The sequence below is a fragment of the Gavia stellata genome, chromosome 1 (assembly GCF_030936135.1).
Source record: "Gavia stellata isolate bGavSte3 chromosome 1, bGavSte3.hap2, whole genome shotgun sequence".
NCBI lineage: Eukaryota > Metazoa > Chordata > Aves > Gaviiformes > Gaviidae > Gavia > Gavia stellata.
The window spans coordinates 96,452,065-96,474,519 of NC_082594.1; the positions used below are offsets into that span (position 1 = coordinate 96,452,065).

The following is a 22,455-nucleotide window of genomic DNA, read 5'->3' on the forward strand; positions in this document are numbered from 1 at the left end:
TATCTTTATGAAAGATATTTTTAGCTACTGCAGCTATTGTATGCCAATATGTAGCTGTTATAGACATACTGTTCATTTATGTTCTTTTTCTCAGTAAGAAATAAAAATGTATTTATGAAAGTGAGAATTAGTGTTTTCAAGCCTTCAAATGCTGTTTCACAATCTAGTTATCTTTTATATGTGCTTAGATTAGTAATTTCAAGTAATTGAAACCTTATGTATTTTTTAATTATTAAATAAAAATTAACTAGTCAAAGTACATACATTTGAGAAGTTCTGATTTCTTATGTCTAGTTTTATGTCTGTAATTCTACCAGAAACTAATCAGCGACATTTTTAGGTAAAAAACAAAGCAAAGGGCTTTAGCTATTTCAAGGTGGATATCCAACATTTCAAGCACTTCACTTAAAAAGCATTTTGTGGAAAGCAAGATGAAACAAGTCAAAAGATTATTTTAATAAGAATGTAAGTGGATGGAAAACAGCATTTGGGAATGAAGTTGCTCTCTAAGGCTTTGTAGTTTGCATGTGCGTATGATGGAAAGGCATCTACAAGAAGTAAAAACATGACAGTTTATTAATGCAGCATGGCACTAATCAAACTGCAAGAGAGTTATTAGTGCAGCTGGTTTTGACAGTGGATCACGATATCACAATGTCTGGCCTACAGAGTGTTTTCTTTTGTTCTCTTTTACTTAGTTTTGTTTGGGTTTTTGAGTAATTGTGGAGTTTTCCTATAGAAGAAAACTGTAGGCGTATTTTAGAAATGTCATGATTACAAAGAGGAGTAAATGATAAAATTGAACTACCATGCTGCGTGGCATCTTCCGTCATTTGTGAGGGGGGAAGAACAAACCACGAGGAGAGAAATAGTTGACTCAGAAGTTGAGCATTCAAGCTAATGAGTATTGGTGCTGGTACACTTACTTCATTTGTGGACCTTCTCCTCGTGGGAGGTGGATCTTGGTCTAGGGTTATCGGCTGTAACTGTAACAAAGTCTGGTATTCAGGGCACGCAGTAATAGCTAGCTATGCGTACTGGCTGGGTAGCCACAGATACCCGGCAAGGATTATGCTGTGCTTTTGGTTCAGTCTGGGTGGCTGCAGGGGCTGGAGGCAGAGAGCTGCGGGTCCTGAACCAACCTCAGCTCAGGGCGGTTCAGCTCTGATGATGCAGCAGTAGGGCAAAGCTTCCAGGCATCCTGTTTCCCTATGGCTTTTTGTTGCTGCTGGCTGTCCTTCGGGCTGTAACACACTGATAGCTAAATTTTAATGCGCACAAATAATGATAAAACATGCAGGCAACATATTAAGATAGCTTTGTGAAAAACACTGTGGTGTACTGTATAAGATGTTGGTCTTTCTGTTCAAAAGAATTTTTCAGACACAGCTAGTCAAAACAAGAGATATGCTTCTAAACAGATTGCTGTTACTCAGTTTATGTATATATGTGGCCTTTGTTTCTTCTGCCCCCAAGCAGCTTCCTTGTGCCCTGTCCATGTAACAGTTTTCCTCAGTCTTGAGGGTTTTGGGGTTTTTTTTGAATGTTGGACAAAAGTAACTGAGTGTTTACACTACACAAACCTTCAACTTAAAAGATGAATTTGTTCTGAATTCAGAAGACGCTGGAGAGCGGAGCGATGAGCTGACGTAGCAGCACATGTAGCACGTCCTCTCCTGACCCTCTCCCCTGGCCTCAAACATGCCTGGCAAATGGAGGCTTGGCGCTCTGCCACAGCTGATTACGCAAGGCTTTCTGTGTCCTACTTATCTGAACAAAGGCTGCTCTGAGGAACACTGGCATCACACCTAGGTCACATAGGCAGAAAAAGCCATCTCCTGACAGAATTTTACTGAGTCATGATGGAGCTTTCCTTCATGGTAAGTCTGTAAGAATTGTCAGGTTTCAAACGATGGCTTGCCTTGCTTGCTAAATAAATGCAGAGCTGAGAGCTATTAAACGTGCTAATGTCATCCTTGCGAGGAGGAGGGAGTAGAATCACTATTTTGAGGTCTCAGGCTGGGATGTGAACAGAGAGAGTACTGAAAATCTTGCACTAAGAAGAAAAGGGTTCTTTTTGGTTTGGTCATTTGTTGATTAAAGAAACAACAAAAACGTGGGTACTTGCCTCTTAAATTGTGAAGGACTAGTTTGTTAGGAGAACTGGTGTTTAATTCTAGTAGTGAAAACATTAAGTTACCTAAATCGGTGTCAGATTACTGTTATTTTACTACCGGACCTAATGCTTTCATCAGTTCTGTTTATATGCAATCCACTGTACTTCTGATCCTTGTAAAGGTTACCTTCGAAATTGTTTCCGCAATCAGAGGCAAGTCAAGGACTCCAGAGGAGACAAAATAGACCGTAGATAACTGTGCAATTGTAGATGGCTACAAATCAAGGTTTATTATGACTTGAGCTGCAGCTCTTGAAGAGAGCCTGTTACTTGTTAACATTCAGAACACTGCCTTCTAGGTAAATCCTCTTACTTGGGATTTGAATTTCTATAGACTGCTGTCTGCCTTGAGGTATTGTATGTCTTCTCTGAACTGCAGCGGCCTCTCCTGCATAACAACTATTTCACACAGCAGTAGCCAGCTTCAGTACTGCAATCTTTGAGAGAGGTGCAGATGTTTGCTAGCCGCTTCTGTTTGTTGCAGAAATGGAAGTTGGAAATGATTACTATTTTTTAAATTTTTTGGTGCTGGTAATTGTGATTAGTGGATCTGCTTTTGGCGATGAGTTTTATGCTTAGAATGCATGCATGCTTTTTTTGGTCTGATTTTGTATACTTAACGGGGAGCTATGTATGATTTATCTGGCAAGAGGTGTAGGTTTTCTGTGTGCATTTCAGAGGTTCTTGGTTTGAAAGGTTGTTGGTTTTCTGTGTATTGCTTTGTGATAATTGTGTAATGCAAATGGTTTCTTTTGCTGTTACAGGCTTCGGTTTTTCCATTTCTTTACTGTTTGTAGCTTAGTGAACAGTGCAGGCAGAAATTTACTACACTTACATAATTTTCATAATGTGGATTTTGAAATGTAAAAGTCAGTTAATGTAGCAGTAAGAATTTAAATTTCTAGGAGGCATTGCTGAGAATATTTCTGCTTTTTTTTTACTGTACAGCACTGGTACTACTGGCATATTTAAATATTAAAATGATTAGATTTTCTTATATGGTTGCCTGCTTTCTCTCAGTGAGTCTCACTGCAATAACCCTTCTGAAAAGCTACTACAGAACAGTTGTCAGTCGTTTCTCTTTAGAGCTGCTTATTTTTTACAATAGTATTGCTAGGTGAGAGCAAATCTGTTGCTTTCTGCTTTATCTTTTCATATTAATTGTTAGTGATAGTGCAAGATGACACATCTGTACAAAACGGGTTTTGTACCATTTAGATCAGTATACTCAATGTACAGGCCGAAGTATATAGGTCTGTTCCTTTTTTTCTTTTGTCAGGCAAAATGCAATATAAAGTAGAGCATTTTATTTTTTATTTAGCCTTTTTTTTTAAGTTGCCTGCTTAGTAGAATCACTATGGTAACCGACTAAAGGATGTCTCTGAGGCGCACAACCTGCATTGCAATGTAAGTGAGTGGAGATTTTAAGTTCTCTGACTGCCGAACGCTAGAAAAGAAACAGGCAAGGCAAAGAAATAAGCTAATATTTAATGTTTATAAGCTATTATTTAATGCTTGCTCTAAGGTTAAAAAGTTATTTACAAGTAATGTATATGTGAGTTCATTGTTTTCTGTGCTCTCTTCTGGGAATGATATTGCTAAAAGGTTCGTTAAAAATCATGAATTTGTGTTATCGTTCAACTTCAGTTTGTTTCATTTTTTAAGAGCTGTTATATATTACAAATTATGTCGATTAGAAGTCAGTGAGGAAGTAAGCTGTATCACTGTGTGCCTCGCAGAGCTCATGAGAGCATCAGCGTTCGTGCTTTGCTATGGATAATACATTAATTTTCTAACAATTTTTCTGTTAAAAATGTTTATTTAGAAATTTGATGGTCTGTTAAACTCTTCTTACAGATCTTTGAGATGTATGTTATATAGACATGCTATACACGAGGTATTATTAGGACGATGAGGAAAGTTACGTAGTATCTAGCAGCTCTGAGTATGACAGTACTGAAAGCAAGTTGCATATACATACATTAATAAGGATTAGGTTTTTTTCTTCCCAGCTACACAAATAAGCTCATGATGTCACCTAGTTTGGCATCCTGAACAGCTGGAGCTAAACTGTCATTTTTGTGCTAACAAAATAAAATACATGGAAGCATCAGTAATGTTTTGTGTATTAGAAGCCACCTGAAACTGTATTTAAGAGTAGAATTTCCTATGCCATCTCTTAGGTTCCTATATTCCTAGGCCTTATTCTCTTTTGAATTAATATGCTAATCCAAATTCTACACCGTAGGATTTTTCTATAAAGTTTATGGAAAAGTTCAGAGGCACTTGAGTTTGTGTGCCTGTTCCATTCATTTTAACACACTTGGTTGCATTTCAAACTGTAAATAGTGATCACTGAATTAGCATGACACTTGTTAAATGATTGCTCACATCCAGACTTTCTGGCAGACAGGCTTCATTGCTCTGCTTGTGTGACCTTCTTTCTAGAAGAGTGAAATGCTTGGCTCAGGACTTCAGAATGCAAAGATGTTTTAAAAGATATTTTTCATATCTCTTGAGGAAAACTGATTAAAAATAAATAAGCATTAATGTTTAACTGAAGTTATCTTAATACTTGGAGGAGAGGATGTAAGAACTTATGAACTCCTTAGGAACTTGTGCTTTAATTTAAAGGTATTCCTTTTTAAGTACTTTTTGACAAGAGATAAATTTTTTAAAAAGACTTCATATCACTCAGTTTGAAGGAAGAGTATTCTGGGTTTTTTTCTAGATAAACATTGAAGCTCTCAATTTGTCTATCTCCCTGAGGCTGTGAGCTAGTATGTCTACATTCCCAGTTGTGTATTCTGAGGAAAACTTGATCTTCGAATTTTGACCATTCATTTGATGCAATCCTTCTTCCAGATGCTATCCCAATTCTTTTGTGAAGATGTCTGTTTCCATCTTACATTACTAGAAGCATTGCTACGTTTGCAATAAAAATGTTTACTTTCCTCTAGTAAACAGTTGAACAGAAATTGAAAATTGTTTTCTTTAAGACACATGGTAAAATGCAGTATTCATTTTCAAGTACAAAATTGATTTATTCTTAGTAATTTGTCAGAGTGCTAGTATTACTTTGTTTGAAAAAACAAATCATTCTTTTTTTTCAGCATTTTCAGTTAGCTTTGATTGACTGCAATCCCTGCACTTTGTCTAACGCTGAAAGTAAGTAACCGAAAAGTATTTCTATTTATTTTGTTGCAGATATTTTTTGTAGTCTTATGCTCACAACTGTATCAATTTTTAATGAACCAATCCTTCAAAATCAAAAGAATCAGTACTGAGAGAGGGAGACTACAAAACCTGTCTCTGTCTGTCAATGGAGACAGATACTCCAGTGGAATTGGGGATTGTTTTAGTAAATGGAATAAGTAAAATTTGAGACTTAGCTTATTAATTGCTCTGAAAACTTGAGTTCTGAGGAACAGTTTTATTTATTTATTTATAGACATAGTGCTTGTGCCATGGCACACATTTAATAGTAATTATTTAAAACTTTGTGGCATTATGATACTGTGTCATTCTTCAGTGATCATTTTAATGCCATTTAAATTAACAGATCTAAAATATTCAGCATCAGTCTTATGATGTTGAATTAAGAAAAAGTACAAAATGTAATTTGATTGTTTTATTAGGTACTGACTGTATAGTCAACTGTACTTGAACATGTTAATCTTCTAGTGTAGTATGATCTGTTGTATGCAGTATATACTGTGAGCTGTTACAGATCATCCTGCAGGTATTTATCCATAGTTAGTTGAATTGTATGCAAGAATAAGCGTATGTTCCTGTATATTTTGGAGTCTGTAAGAATCAAAAAGCAGACAGTTGTGAAGGAAGTGACTTCCTCAGTTTTTAAGGTACCTTCATGCTGTTCTTGGTGTTGAGCTTAAGTTACCTCCTAAGTCTAACTTCAGAAGCACTGGATAAAGTATTTAAAAGCATTTTTTATTTATTTAATTCAGAGCTGGATGGAATGGTGAATATTCTGTCAGCAAGGGTAATGAAAGGGGGTTTGTTAACGTGGGTAAAACTGCTGGCTGTATCCGTATCAAGGAGCCAGCTGTGCTACGAGGTCTTCTCCAATGCTATATCACTTACCAGGAACAGGCACAGATAATTTTGTGAAATTATTTGCAGAATTCTTCCTAAGTCAATAGGCTTTTATTGTTTACTACCAGATATGGGATTCTTTATTATATTTCATGTTAGTTCATATTATTTCTCACTAACTTTATCGGTTTTCACTGTATCTCTGAGTTTTTGTAAAGTTTTCCTAACCCCTCCCCCAGAGTCCCCTCTGCCCCCAGATTTATGTAGAGGTATGGCCTCCCCTGTAAGGGCTTCATTGCCCCGTGGCCTTGGGCACGGTGCCTGACAAACACACAAAGGAAGAGATTGAAGAGGAATGTGAGATACTTTGTCAGGTTCTCCTGTACTCCTTAGCAGAAGGAGAACGGTGCACTCTGACCCGGGGTGTCAGGTACCCTCACATAAATGCTTGAGATTGCCTTAATCCTACCCCTTGCATTTCTAAAGGCTGAGTGAGTAACAAAGCATTACAGTGAGTGTCTTCCTAGTGGAAATATTTGAGTACTAAGCATGTCTTCTTTCTATTGAGGCAGTCTCTAGTGTGACACCTTTAATTTCTTTCCCCTGCAAGGCATGGCTTTGTTTTGTAGCTTCACACTGACGGGGTTTTGCTATGAGGGGAAAAAAGTAGAAGAGAGATTTTTTTAGACAATGAACTCCCGAAACAAAAGCAGAGGTTTTTCTTTCATCAGTACAGTGAAGTTTGACAATGTGGTGAACATAATGGGTGTGTTATGTGCCCTTTAGCAAGGACCACAAAAAGTTTATTAAAATTTTAGATGATGCATTTCATTATGACCTGCTTTCTGAAGTGCACTGAACTACCTTCTTTATAGTGAAGGGCAAAGCAGTGCACAAAGGGAGCTTTTCCCCTTCTCTATGACCCAGAGAGAAACCCTGGAACTCCAAATTACCTGTATAAACCTGTGTCGCGCTATTCTGTAGCTTCAAGAGAAAGAAATCTGTGGAATTGAAAGAAATTGAGCTTGGCTCAAACACAGGTTATTTTCTTACTTCTAGCCCTCAAGAACGTCAGGCAAAAGTCTGTCTCAAAGGAATTTTTCTTTCCTCATCAATCACAATAAGGATTACATTAATCTCAACTTGCTTTAGTTATCTATCAGTCGATGGCTAGTCTAAGTTAGCAGTTCTCAAGCCTTAGAGATCAGGCACTCCACCTTTTCTTTAATTATTTGAGCAGCACGAGGATAATTTTCGCTCTGCTTTTACTCTTGAACAACTTTCATTTTCTTTGTCCAGCCAGCAATTTTCTTGCTACCAAGAGCTGCTAGTAGTATTATGGCATTCTGTGCAATTCGTATGAGGAATTAAAGATGCTTTACAGTAATGACCAGAATACCATCTGTAATTAACGCTTTTAGTTCAGTTTAACAGGGGAAGGACAATTCCTAAAAAGGAAGAAAACCACCTAAATTTAAGATCCTCTATAAAGCTGGCAGTGTGTAATGTAGTTTTCTGATCTGTAACCCAGCTAGTCTGTCCCTTGGCAGTTGAGTGAAAATAAAAAATAAGTCTTTATTTCTACCTCAGTTATGTACAGAAAGTATTACCTGCATTCTCTTGTTTTGCATTTCTGCTTAAAGAGATTTTATTGCTAAGTCTACTGAAAGGTTAATGGACTCTGCATTTCAGAATGCAAATAAAATCCATGGGCTGCCCTTCTGCAATATCTATTTGCAGTCTTATAGCTTTGTTAAGATAAACAGTCATTCTCTGTCAGTTCCGTTATATTAAGCGTAAAATATCAATGTAAACAAATACTTTTTTTGTATCTTCAAAATGTAATTTATCTTGGTTTTGCATTGATAAATTTGAAACATCATTTATCCCCACTTGAAAGAACATACTGTCATTGTCGTTCATTAAAACTAATTTGATTTTCCCACTCTTGCAGTTCAGTTTCACATCGCCCACTTATATGAAATCCAGGTAAGCTTTAAGCTCCTTTTTATAAAGTGTGGTTGAGTTTCTAACTGTATCATGTAATCAATCTGTGGAATTCAGATCACAAATGCTTTTGTAAAGTTAGGCTTTAGTCTCGAATCGCTAAAGAAACTTTATTCACTTTGGCTAAATTACAGAATATTTTTACGTGGACTGTCATGCTATAAAATGGAGTAGCTATTTTAATAAACTTACATATTTACTAGTCTCCCAGGTTGAGTGCAAAAAAGACCCTAAACATATTTTCTAGTAAAATTCTTTCATGAGATTATATATATATTAAAAGTTACATATAGATATAAAAATATGTAGCTTCTCAGTTCATATATATTCATATTGTTTCTCATACATACACACACACACAGTTGAGTCTAGCCAGTTGCCCAGGTGCCTTTTTAAGTATATTTGACATGAAATTTTCAAATTGAACTGAACATATGTGACAGAAGCCTTTGAGATTGAAGGTCAACAACACATAAAGCTGTGTTATTAATTCTATATCAAATCCTACCACAGAGTTTTTTTAGGTGAATATTCTGGGAAATTACAGACACTGACCTTCCAGAACATAAGTAAATTAAAACCAAGTAGCTACTGAAATAGCTATTGTACATTTGTAATTTGACTGACTGGTTATATAATGTAGATTGTATGCCCTTTTATCATGTTTATAGGTATTATATGACTGAGGAAGGGATGTGACATGAAAACAAAAACGGTTGTAATTAAAATCGATGACAGACATAAACTACGTTTTTCAGTCAGTTGAAAAGGAGCTTGATAAAGTAAGTGCTGTCTTTTGATGGCACAGTGAAAAATGACTTTAGGTATTTATATATAAATAAAAGATATAAATTTGATAAGATATTTTTCTTTTGAATGCTTTTGGTGCAAAGCTATATGTACAAGACAGAAATCCGCAGTCCCAAAACACCATTAAGAAACTTCATGTACTGTTGTGGTTCTTACCTGGCCACCGTCCAGATTTCATTCTGAACACTGGAGCATGTCCGACACATTTGTATAACAAGGCATTCTCAACATGTTAGTTCTTTTGATCTGCTAGAGTAAAATGGAAAGTTGAACACCTCAGGTCATCATGCCAGGTGCCTTACATAATTGTGTGACCAATGTTACAAGTGCTTAAGCTATGCTTTCTGACTGACAGTTGTAGGCAGAGGGAACTTTATTTTAATGCGAGTCAGAGCAAAAAAGTTTCAGTGCATTCTGCTATTAGACATGGTTTGTCTCGCAGTTCTGGTTGGGAGGGGTATCTTCTTTTCTGGAATTTGAGGAACTTGGAACCACAAAGGTTGGTTGACTACATTCTGGATATCACCTATGACACAACGAAGAGATGTTTTTGGAGGCAGGCTGGTTGCTTGGGTTTCTTTTAAAGGACACAGTGCTACAGTTTTCTGAACCCCTCCGTATATTTGAAAATTATCTACTCTAATATTTAACGAAAAAGTTAATTCATTCCTTAATTATGTACCTTCACATTACTGGAGTTTAAATCATGGGTTGCCAGCCTCTGAACAAGAGAATAGCCCGGTGCTGACAAGAGTTAGCAGTGGTTTTTCATGGTGTTTAATGCTAGTTTCTGTTATTTCATCTGTGACATCCCTCTAGCTATTTAGGTAGAGGTAGCTTATATGGTGTCTAGAGAAAGGTGTTGGATTGGGTTCACCTTCCCATTTCCAAGACCGTTCATGACGCAGCCAAACATCAAGGACTTTGGATCTTTGGAATTAACATATCTAAATAAAACAAAACGTAAACATCATGACAGTTTTCTGTAATATTTTAAGGCATATATATAGAAAGATTTATAAAGGGTAAATAATACAACAAATAACAAAAGTAAAAAATATTCTAGATCTGGAAAACATGCCCTATTTTAATAGGACTTTCTGAATCCTCCCAAGCATGTAAACATCTTTTTCGAAGTGGGAATATTAGGCACTAATGTTTACCTATTTGATATCCGGATTGCTGCCTCTGCTGTCATGCTATATAGTGAACTTCTGTTCATTTGCTTATCCTTCATAGTCATAAATGACAAATTTTGTTCCCAATGCTAAATTTAAAATTTTTTCCTGATTGTTTTTATTTTGCTGGCCATGGATATTTTATTTATTTGTATTTGTTTTCTTACCAGTTGTCTGCATTTCATGAACACCAATTAAAAATCTTTCCCCTTTCCCCTTGTTCCATTTGAAAGTATGTTATTGCTGCTTTAATTTTTCTTCCTGACCAGAGTAAGGTTTTAAAATCAACAGTTGTCTTTTGTGATTGTGAGATCTCAAGAACCTAATAACATTTTTCAACTTCTAATAGGTATTCATATTGTTTAGAGTCTTCTTCCCAGTTGTTCCTTTTAAAACACCAGTAGTCAGTACTGTGTACTCTTTGCATAAAACAAATGTAGCTAAGTCGTGATCGTTTGCATTTAGGTGGCCCCATTTGTTTTAGTATGCTCTTCATCTGTTTGCCAGAATGAAGTCTAATGTTGAATTATCTGAAAGCATATTTTTCTTTAAAAATTGTATAGAATTTTTAGAAAGTAAAAAAAAAAAAAACCCAAAACCTCTTACTAACAGACCTTACATAGCATTTATGTCTTCTAGACTTCTGTGGGAGAGGAGGAACAGAAGAACTAAGCATTTAAAATACATTCACTGTTAAACAATTATTGTTAGGTTAATGCAAAGATAAATGCTGACATTATTATAAAAAAATTCCTCTATCAAGAAGTCTTAACCTTTAATATATGCAAAACAGCTCATACTGTTCCAGAAGTCAGTAAAGACCATGATCCTAACCTGGAAATGTGTTTTCTATATCAAGACCTGTTCATATAGGGAGTTAATAATTGAATGTTTCCATGCTTTAAGCACACTTAAACTATATAGCAAATAATAAAATGGCATACCTTGATTCTCTAGCTGTAATCCATGGATATATTTTAATTCTACGTATGGTGGGACTCTTACCAGGACAACAAATGTGTTGAAAAGGCAGTTCAAATATACTGAAGGAAGGAGAGAGGCAAAATTATACCAGCCAGCAATTACCAAAGATCTTCGTTTGTGTTACGAATTTCCTGGGAGGAATTTGTGTAGGTTTTTTTCAGATGGAGACTCACATTCAAGCATTCCCCTTAAAAGCAGTATATTCATTGTAGTATAAGAAGCATAATGTATGTATGAGGAGTTGACCAAATTTAATAATTTGCAAATTCCCTCAATTATTTTAAGTAGTCAATTTATATTAAATACCATATTTATGAAAGTTATTCTCTTAGCATATATACGTCACTCATTAAAGCTTTCATATGCACTGTATGCAAAAAAAAAAAGTTACAGAATTCTTTGTCAGCGTGTCTGTGTGCTGTCAGTGCTGTGAAATCGTTGCTATTGGTGATCTGTTGTAAGCTTTATGATTAATGCATTTACTTTTTTCCTTTTGCAGAGAAAGTATCACTCTGCAAAGGAAGCTTATGAACAGCTTTTGCAGATCGAAAACCTTCCTGCACAAGTAAAAGCAACTGTCTTACAGCAGTTAGGTATGTAAATTTAACTTTTATTTTCCTGTGTGTTTCTTTTTTCCATCTTTGCCTTCAGCAGTGTTTTTTAAGGCTCCGTTTCCAAAGTGACTCTTAGACACTGAGTATGATACATGAGATTTTCACCCAAAATAGAATGCATAACAGTAGATAATTAAGTAAATAAGAGAGGAGGAAAATATTGTAATTAAACACAAAATTAAAAAACTCTTAGACTTGCTACAGTATGCGAGTTACAGGTTTTGGGCAATGAGGGAGTGGTCTTTCAGAGAAGGAGCGCAGCAGTTAGAATTGTGCATTCTCTGTTCTGCCTATGAGAACAACCCTTGAATAGCCAGGCTAAATGCAGTAAACCAAAATACTCTTCTCTGTTGCAGAATAGAAGAACATGGCAAATGAAAAATATACCTTTTCTTTCTCATTAATTGTAGTAGCTAATGAAAACCTGTTATTGTAACCAAAAAGTTTATCATCAGATTCCATAAAAGAAACCACATAAAAAGAGAAAAAGTATTATTTTTTAAAAAATTGTCATATTCCATGTTTATAGAAAGCTGATAAATAATTTTTAGACCAAAATGTCTAATGGGTGGGTAGAATAAGTTACTTTTGTCCTATATGCCTTACAGAAGTATTTCCAGAATATTTTGTTAAAATAGTTCAACCCAGTGTAAAACTTCTTCATTCACTTTCTCCATGTTCTTCATCTAATTTATTATTCTAAACATTAATTTAGCCTGCTTATGCCCATTTTTATTTTCTTTTCCCCCTTCACATAGTGGTCATTTAATTAAAATTAGAAACTGGCACTAAGCTATGGCCACAGTGCTTTCTTTTTTTGTCATGCAGGTTGTGTATGGATTTGGAGTGGGCTAATTTGTTTAGCTTTTGATTCTTCTGTGTGAAATCAGAAATGAAACTGCTGGAGGAGTTCACTGCAGGACTATAGGTGCTGATGTTTTTGCTGTCCCATGGCAGTGTTGCTTATATTTCAATATCCCATTTCAAAAATTTTTTAACTTGGGATTATCCCACCTAGTATAAACTGGCAGCAATTTCATCCAGAAAGGCTATACATTTGATCAGTGGAAGGCTGGCTTCCCAAAATAGCTGACCACTGCTTTTTCAACTCTGTTTGATGTATGTTGCCACATTAGAAGCAAATGTGCATGGGTTGTATTCATCAAATCCTACCACAGGTCTCTGTGCTAGCAATACGAGCAATGACTTTCAGAATTGTCTGCTGTCTAAAAACTGGATTATCTCCCTTTCTTCAATCAGCATAGGTCACCTAGTTTTGTAGTGTGTGTAGGTTCTATGTGGAGAAAGGGACAGAGTGGTCTTAACCAAAACATTCAAGGAATAATACCATTTATTTTGCTCTTCACTGTTAACAGTGGTATTTTATCAGAGTATGGTGTTTATCACAGATTTAGTCTCTGGCAGCTGGTAAAAAAAAACCTCCTCAGGAAGCATTGTCCGGGTGGTGCACTGCTGCTTAGAAAACATAATAGAAAATACCTGCCATCTGCCAGAATGCTACTGGCAAAACTCGATCAAAATACATTTGTATTTCTGTGTTGAACACTTTTTTTTTTAAACTCCAACAGAAAAATTCTTTTGGCATGAAAATACCCTTTGTTTATTTTCCTTAGCTAGTTAATGTTTATTGAGCCTGAGTTGAAATTTAGGCAAGTTCAGATGTCTTGTGAGAGAATTATTAAAATTTTTGCTCTTGTTGCTGGTTTCCAAGGCAGATTGCTGTGGAGGAGAACCCTGTGATTCTCGGATAAATACGTATCCATTTGAGCTGATGCATGCTGACTAGTTCGGGTAGATGTAACAGTAAGATCTGTACAGTTGGATAAGAGCAGTTTGTTTCTTCTTTTTGGCCATTTCATTTGCTTTCCAGACAATAATTCAATAATAATTGGATGAGATATGCTAAAATGGGGAAGAGGCTCATCTCTTCAGAGACTGAGATGGTGACGTGTATTGGGGGAAAAGCAATTGCCACAAATTCAGATGAGAATGATTGATAAGCATTAAAAAAAACCCTGCGGCATGAGCTAGGCTAGCACAGCCTCTTGCTGAGGCAACACAGGGATTTGTTACAAATTAAAGCGTGGAGCATTTGTGAAGTATGGACAAAATCTGCGGTTTTGTTTATTATGTTAAAAATGTCCCAAGAGTGGAAGAGTAGTCAATATGCTAGTTGAGAATTTGAGTTAAGTCTTGCAGATGGGAAACTGTAGAGCTTACCAGGGTTTTTCTATCACCTTCTTTCTGTACATTCTTCATTTTACACATGAGAAGAGAGATCCAGTTTCCTTTATCTGTGCTATTCTAGCAGAAAACTTTTGTTTGTTCTCCCTCACCCTCTCCTTTGCCTTCTGCCTTTCTCACCTTCCTGCGCAGGAAGGTACCCTTGTTTCAGCAGTGGAACTAGATAAAGATTGCTTGCTCTCGTTTCTGTCTACTAGAAATAGTGTCGTCTTATCAGTGAACCTCAGTAAGGATCTCCTGAAGATACAATATGTTATCTTTCAATCTGGCAAGGTTCTGATGAAACAGAAAATAGGCATCACCACAATATTTCCAAAGATTCAGGAAATTGTTTAATATCTCTTTTTACGCTGTTTATATTCCCTGAAGGATTACCTTTATCTCAGGCTTTGCCTGGCACTGCACCTGATAACTTTATCCTTACTGTACAGTTACGCAGATGCATTCTGGTAACCACCCTGATTGTAAGTCTTTTTTTCTTGAAGCATGTGTATTTTCTATATGGTCAAAAACTGCAGTGACTTGGGATCTGAATGAAAACCATAGCTTGTTTATGAAGTCCATGAGAGAAAGTTGCGTATGTTACATGTCTCTGCAAAACTTATTGGGGTTCCTCCCCCCTTTTTTTTTTTCTGATGGGTAGGGTTTTGACTTGATTCATCTTCAGACAAGATAAAGTACTCTTTTTGTCAGCGCTGTAACCGCTTGGCTCCTAACCTGACATTTCTTGCAGTCTGTGAAATATTGAAACTTCTGCTTCTGACCACAGTTTCCAAGTGATACTTCTTAAAACATCTCAGGCAAACGTTGTTCAATAGATATGATTGTCTTTTAGATTGCTTTTTTTAAAGCTTGGAAGTTTGCCTTCCATTTGCAAACATGTCTCTGTGACTGTTGACAAGCTATAAGCCCATGGAATAAAATACAAGCTGTATAGAACAGGTAGAATAAAATATTTAAGGTATTGTCTAATGGCAGAGAGTGAAGTAAGGCTGCAAATACTCCCCAGTTCAGTTCTCAGCCTTGCCTACTTTGTCTGGCATTTCAGATAAGATCTGAATTTGATCTGGGTCTTTCGAGTGGTATTACCTGTCCATGTAGTTAGACTGTATTAAAAAGGATAAGCTTAGGGTGCTGAAGTTTAGCTGACAGAAGTTTTAAATGGACATTTAGCACAGATGTGTGCACAGCTCTGTAGGTAACTAAAACTTTCTACAAACCTTGGATATTTTATGAAATTGGAATCATAGTGTTCCACAAGGGACTGTTTATGGGCAGGACACTATGAAAACATAAGGACAATCCATTGTCACATCTTATGTTTTACAAATGTTGGCTGAAAAGCAGTGGATTGTTAAGACAAATACACGGACATTAAGCAAACAGCAAGACATGGCTGACCAGTGTGGTATGTAGTGATTTCAGCAAGCCAGCTGCCTGTTACAAAGGATTTCCTTGTACTCATGGTATCAATGGCAGTGAGATGATTTGTGGCTGCTTAAAGGAATTCCATCTAAGCATAGAGGCAGATGAGGAGAAGCTTGAGAAGACTATGAAAGTGCTTTATTTAAAACAGTAACCAAGCTTTGCATCAGTGCTAGAGCAGAATGCATTTTAATAGCATGTAAAAGACTATGTGGGAGCATGGATTGTGGGATGCCTTTAAAGTGGGGTTGAATAATTTGTCTAATGTAATGAAAGAAAAAAACAGCATCTGAAAGAATATGATATGTGGTTAGATGAGGAAATAAAAATATCTTTTCAGCAGAATTTGTTATGTAGGTGAGAGGTGATTGCATTTGTCAAGGTGAATGGAAAGGATGTAGCAATGAAAATGAAATGACAATGTAAGAAAGATTTAAGTGGAGATACAAAAATTCTTACCAGTGTTCTGTTGGGGAATGGTCCAAACGTAGATATGGGATAAATTTGGGGATTGAGAAGAAAAGGAGTAAACTGAACATAATATGCAGATAATTGATGTGCATGACAGGGAGAATGGTGGCATTTTTCACAATGACAGGGAAGTATCTGTGTTCAGAGGAGGAAAGAGTTAACATTTTCAGATTAACTTGTTACAGTACATGATTGAGCAGTTCATAATTGTGCTAATAACATAATAGAAAATTATTTCAACAAAAAAAAACGCTTTAAAAGTACCTGAAAGTAATTTTGACTTAAGATCCTTTTGTCCTGTAATTTTAGTATAGAACTTTAAAAGTTTTAAGTGTTTCATTCATAATATTATATGTAAGTGATATTATTGCTTGGTATTCCTATTTTTAAAGAGGAATTAATGCTATGAATACTCTGCTGTGACAAAGTGTTAAATGGTCTTGGGGAATTTCACTTCTGCCATTTATGGATTCTTTTTGTAGGCTGGATGCATCACACCGTGGATCAGCTTGGAGATAAGGCAACCAAGGAAAGCTATGCTATACAGTATCTCCAGAAATCTCTAGAAGCAGATCCAAATTCTGGTCAATCCTGGTATTTCCTTGGAAGGTGAGAAATTACTTTGTAGACACTGCAACTATATTTGTAAATTTTTTGAGGATACACATTGTGAGTATCTTATGTTGTTTTTCTTCTTCATACTTTCAGAGGAAAAATGAAGGGAAAGGATATATGTGTCTACTGAAGTCTAGTTTTCTGGAAAGTGTATAAAAAGACAAGGTGCTAACATATTTGGGATGAATATAGATGAGAAGTTGAAATGAAGTATGTTACCCAGGTGGTCCTGCTTTTTTTGTAGTTATTACTCAGTCTACGCATTTACAGTAATCTGAGTCTGCCCTGCCTGGTTTTACCTGTTCCTCCTCCTCCTACCACATCCTCTATTCTCTCTCCCTTTTCCTTTTTTTTTTTTTTTTTCCCTTTTTTGGTAAACGCTCTGTAAATGCCGTTACTTTTCTTCATAGCTTTTTCACAATTCTTCGTCTCTTTATTTTCTCAGAATCTCCCTTCTAGTCTCAATAAATTTTTGCACTAAAATACAAATATTTTCTCAGGTATACATCCATTTATATACAGCATATATTGCAACTCAATATTAGGCCAAGATAGCACAGATTGATCCATTCTGATATCTATTTAAGTGTTGTATTAATTCTGTACTATCAGACAGTATTTTTCACTTGAAAATTAACTTACTCCAAGATGTAAACCATATAAATTTGATGACTTTTCTTGATCTCCTTTTTAAGAATATAGAGTACTTTACACAAACCAGCAGTAACTCTTGAAATAATCAGGTTTTGGAGAAAGCTTTGAGGGCAATTCAAGTCCATATGTGAACAGGTCAGTTCTGTTGAGAAATACATTAGAAAGGAATTACGCAAAATTAATATTGTAACCTCAGTATCTTCCAGCTGACTTTCTTGAAGGTTCTGGTCACATAAAACTGGAACCTACTTACGTTTTTGTCATCCTAATTACATTCCTCCGGCTGTTCCTGTAAGACAGGGCTCTTCAACCAGCTGTCTGCATGCTAAGTAAGGGAGGAACACTGGCACTGAGGGTGAAGGGCAGAGGGCTAGAGAAGATGTGGAGGGAAAAGGGAAGATGAGCCAGGGATCATCTGGCTCACCTTACCATCCACTGGGGTGAAATCCTGTTTTTTCCCTCAGTAGTCCTGTTACATATGCCTTGGGCTAGTTAAGTTCTTACACAGCAGCAGGATGGAGCCAGGGCTTCATGAAGTATGTGTGCGCAGCTGCCATGCTCCTGCTCCTACTGTGCCACGGCTTTCATGTGGTTAGAGTGAAACCTAGGAGCGTACAAACAAGGGAGAGAAATGGAGGAAAGGGGGAGGCGGGGGGGGGGAACTAGTGGAAGCATCTCTTATACTCTGCAGGGAGGACTAGAGCAAAAATGTTTCTGTGCCCCATACCTCCAGTCCATATGCTGGTAGGAAAAGAGGAAAGGAACAGGGTTACAGGATTGTGCATTCACTCTTGCTCTTTTTCCCTCCTCATGTATTTCCTTGTGTTATTCCTTCTTCTGCTGGTTGTCCAAACTGGATAACAAATTGCTTTAAAGCTATCTTTCAAAAATACACCACCACCACCACCACGCTCCTCCCCCACTGAAAAAAATCCATCACCCTGTTTTAACTTTTGTGGGGTGCTTAATGTTAGTGTTATCCTAATCAGAGTCTTCATGTATCCGATAAGCAGACAGATTGAAATGTGTCTGTTGGAACTTAGGTTAGATTGTGATCAAAATGATCTTATGAAACATTGTATTCAGACTTAATGGATGTTTTTAGGCAAAGTACTGTTAGATTTTATTGTGTTCCTTTCCTAGTGTGCCTCAAGATACGTGAAAGAGGGTAAAATGTTTGACAAACTTTTGCCTGTACTGTTCTGCTTGGTTTTTATTTTTTACTAGAATAAATTTTCTGTTGTTATTTATGTGTTTTGAAAGTTGTCAGTTCTTTTTCCAACAGGGAAGCTTATTGCAAACAATGTAAGAAGCAGAGCTATTGTAGATTAAACTAGTAAATATATATATTTTTTTAATATTGTATTTCTTTGAAGCTTTTCATTTTAAAAAGGTAGGTATTATTCCCTGGGGTATAATTGTGTTCTCTTCAGAGTTTTGATATTTCTGTTTATAATGCCAGAATACCTTTGAATTTGTATGTGAAAAATATTCAAGTAAGAAATTACGAAAAAATCCAGAAGAGCAAAATTTGGTGCTCTATATATGCAGTAAAATGAACTGATTTGTTGTTCATTACTTGAAAACTTACTGAGATGTGAGAAATGCACAGCTTCCCAGGCCATCGGGAACCATCCTGATTGAGTTGGTCAATATCTCTTAATAATTCTGAAACACTTCTTGTAGAACATGAAGTTTCATAACCATTTGTTTGGTAAAATAGGTAACTTAATTGTTTCTTTATAATGTTGTCTGTAGATAAATGTTCTTATTGACTGGTAAGTTACCACAAATGAAAGAAATGTGGTATGACTTCTGTTTTCCTTACAAATGCAGTAAGCTAGGGTTTAAGCAGTTTTGGTGTACTTTTCAAGTAAATAATTAGTAATACATGTTGATCAAGATGTTTGAGTCTGCTTATGCCTGGTGTTCAGAAACAGCAAATGTTTTGAATTCATCTAGATCAGTATGTATTTGCATGACTTAACATTTGTCAGACTGGTCTTGGTAAGCCATCCTCAATGATTACCTTCTATAAATATTACCAAAGTTCTTTTTTTCTTCCTCCAGGTGCTATTCAAGTATTGGGAAAGTTCAGGATGCCTTTATATCTTATAGGCAATCTATTGATAAATCAGAAGCAAGTGCAGATACATGGTGTTCTATAGGGTAAGAATGATACAGGGTAATACAGTGATACAATTCAATGCTATTATATATCAATAAAGAATATCAGCTTTTTAACTCTTTTGTGCTCTCAAGGGGACCGTAAAGCTGTTTTATTTATACCTTCATGTTGTCAGACTTGTCTGATTTGAAGTTTAAATAATAAATTATTTGCTTTCTCATTTTTTTAAAATGCTGAATATGCTATGTATATGAGCTTTGCACCTTAAGATCTTATGTGTTGTTTATGCTTATTACTATGCTTTATATAATGGCAAAGTTCATGAAGGGTTTTGGGGTGGATGTGTATATTTGACTTGTTTGTATTTTGACTTTGTTATTAATTCTCAACTTCACTAATCTTCCTATTCAGTGTGCTGTATCAACAGCAAAATCAGCCTATGGATGCTTTACAGGCCTATATCTGTGCTGTACAGTTGGACCATGGCCATGCTGCAGCCTGGATGGACCTAGGCACACTCTATGAGTCCTGCAACCAGCCTCAGGATGCCATTAAATGCTACTTAAATGCAACTAGGAGCAAAAATTGTAGTAATACCTCTGCACTTGCAGCACGGATAAAGTATTTACAGGTAAAACTAAAGTTTTAAGAAGCGGGAAATACTCTTCCAAACACACAGCAGAGGGGAGGGGAGAAGTAACACACAAGTTTAACTTGCGATTGTTTGTGGTGTGTATAACCTGTTTTCATGTGTATTGTAAGCATATCATAGCCTGTAATTTTTTATTTCATCATTTTTAAGTGACACTTAATTCCTTATAAACCCTATTTTGCACATTTAATCAAAGCATACTGTTTTACATCACTTCGCTTTTTTCTTTGTATTGTCTACATTTTTAAGTTCTCATAACATAGAGAATACACACATGCTATCTTTCACTCTTGTTTGCAATTTCAGAAAAAAGGAATTATGAGACCTCTGAATCCAGAGCTCATCTTTGTTCTGATTCTCACAAAGGTTTATATTCTGGTTACCCTCTTTATACTTAGCACCTTTCTAAAACCCCAAATTTTAAATCTATCCTCTCTTTAAGACATAATTAGCTACAGCATTTAGGAAGATTTCATGGACTTGCTCTTACTAAAGTAGGCTTGTGTTAAATTTGCTTTTTACATAATTTTTCCTAGGCTCAGTTGTGTAACCTTCCACAAGGTAGTCTACAGAATAAAACTAAATTACTTCCTAGTATTGAGGAGGCATGGAGCCTACCAATCCCCGCAGAGCTTACCTCCAGGCAGGGTGCCATGAACACAGCACAGCAGGTGAGAAGTTGGGTTATGTTCTGCAGGTGCCCAGCTTTAAGGGTTCTTTACAATCGGTAGTGGTCAAGCTTATTTTATTGAGCACAGGACTGGCTTTTGTTAATAAAAAGCCTTTGATTTATTTGCAAAGGGATACTAGATCAAGAAGCTCCCTATAATATGGGAGAAATATGGGGGTACCAATTTAGAACCTTTGTGGATTTTCATGATTTTAAAAGATTTCATCTTAAATAGAAATGCTGCAGTGGTTTAATAATCCCATGAAAGGTACACATTCCTCCATTGATGACCATATGGAAACTGATTTTTCAGTTATTGAGATCATCTTCAGAATATCTACTCGGCCCTTTTAATATTTGTGGGCTGTTAAAATATATAATTGAAAGGAAAGAATTAAGAATATATAGAACCATATTTTTGTCTTCCTTCTGTGATTCTTAGGCTTGTAAACCTCATCATCCAAATACTGAACCTGTACTAGGCCTCACTCAAACACCAATTTCACAGCAATCCTTGCCACTACACATGATTCCTTCTAGCCAAGTAGATGACCTGACCAGTCCTGCCAAGAGGAAAAGAACATCTAGTCCAACAAAGGTATATATTCTGATGAACTAAAGTGCCCCCTACCAAAATTATATGGAAATATGAATTAAAGTGATGCAGCATGCACAGAATTTGTGCTGTAAATTTAAATCCTTTGGCATCAAGGTGGGGAATGTTTTTAGGAATTTAAAAAAACATTTTTCAGTGATGTGTTTAATCAGGTTACAGTTCAGACAGGAAGTGCATAAGGGCAATGCAGATCGGTGGCACTCTACTAAAAACATAGTTATATAAGTGAAAAAGTACAATCATAGTCTGATGATAGAGAGGGAGACGATCATGTCATCCTGTCTATTGCCTTTGCTTATATATTAGAATTCAAGTGTTTCATCATCATGTAATAGTGTTACAGTAGATAAAGTATTCAGTTTTAAAAGCAGTGTACATTTAAGTTAATTGTATAATTTGACTTGATTGTTTGATATTAGATATCGTTTGATATTATGATACTAGATATTGTTTAACTTTTTCATCTGACACTGTGTGGGAATGGTAGAATGAGACTTGGCATGTTTTAGTGTGTTCTTTGTTTATATTATCATTCTTGAAACAATGACTAGCTCTTTCATAAGTAAGATAAAAATCTAGATAGTAAAAGAAATTGTGTTGACCCTTTGATAGTCACACCTTTTAATGTAATGTTTTCTCTCAGAATACTTCAGATGTTTGGAGCAGTGGCCATACAGTGTCACATCCTCCTGTACAGCAACAAATTCATTCTTGGTGCTTGACACCACAGAAATTACAGGTAGGTATGTTGAAGATCTTCAGAAGCTTTGACATATTCTTTCTTTCTTTCTTTCTTTCTTTCTTTCTTTCTTTCTCTCTTTCTTTCTTTCTCTCTTTTTCTCTTTCTTTCTTTCTCTCTTTTTCTCTTTCTTTCTTTCTCTCTTTTTCTCTTTCTTTCTTTCTCTCTTTTTCTCTTTCTTTCTTTCTCTCTTTTTCTCTTTCTTTCTTTCTCTCTTTTTCTCTTTCTTTCTTTCTTTCTCTCTTTCTTTCTTTCTTTCTCTCTTTCTTTCTTTCTTTCTTTCTTTCTCCCTTTTAAGGAAATAAATCTGGAGCATTTTTTGGTTTCACGTTTCTGGAATTCAACGTAAATACTTCCCAAATAATTCCCACAGTGTAATTCAAGTTGTGCTAATA

At 36.0% G+C, this 22,455-nt stretch overlaps 1 protein-coding gene across 10 annotated transcripts in view; it reads left to right on the forward strand.

The window, feature by feature from the left end:
* Positions 1-22,455, forward strand: part of KDM6A (lysine demethylase 6A) — a 157,682-nt gene that overhangs the window by 91,560 nt on the left and 43,667 nt on the right. For 3 of the 10 annotated variants that reach the window (XM_059815270.1, XM_059815286.1, XM_059815301.1), the window contains exons 7-15: positions 5,290-5,344; positions 8,187-8,221; positions 11,711-11,804; positions 16,469-16,595; positions 19,326-19,424; positions 19,795-20,014; positions 20,572-20,706; positions 21,148-21,303; positions 21,965-22,060. In XM_059815270.1, the coding sequence (XP_059671253.1) occupies positions 5,290-5,344; positions 8,187-8,221; positions 11,711-11,804; positions 16,469-16,595; positions 19,326-19,424; positions 19,795-20,014; positions 20,572-20,706; positions 21,148-21,303; positions 21,965-22,060 (1,017 nt within the window). The remainder of the gene's footprint in view (positions 1-5,289; positions 5,345-8,186; positions 8,222-11,710; positions 11,805-16,468; positions 16,596-19,325; positions 19,425-19,794; positions 20,015-20,571; positions 20,707-21,147; positions 21,304-21,964; positions 22,061-22,455) is intronic. The other 7 variants (XM_059815342.1, XM_059815309.1, XM_059815334.1 and 4 more) reach the window with 4 other exon arrangements.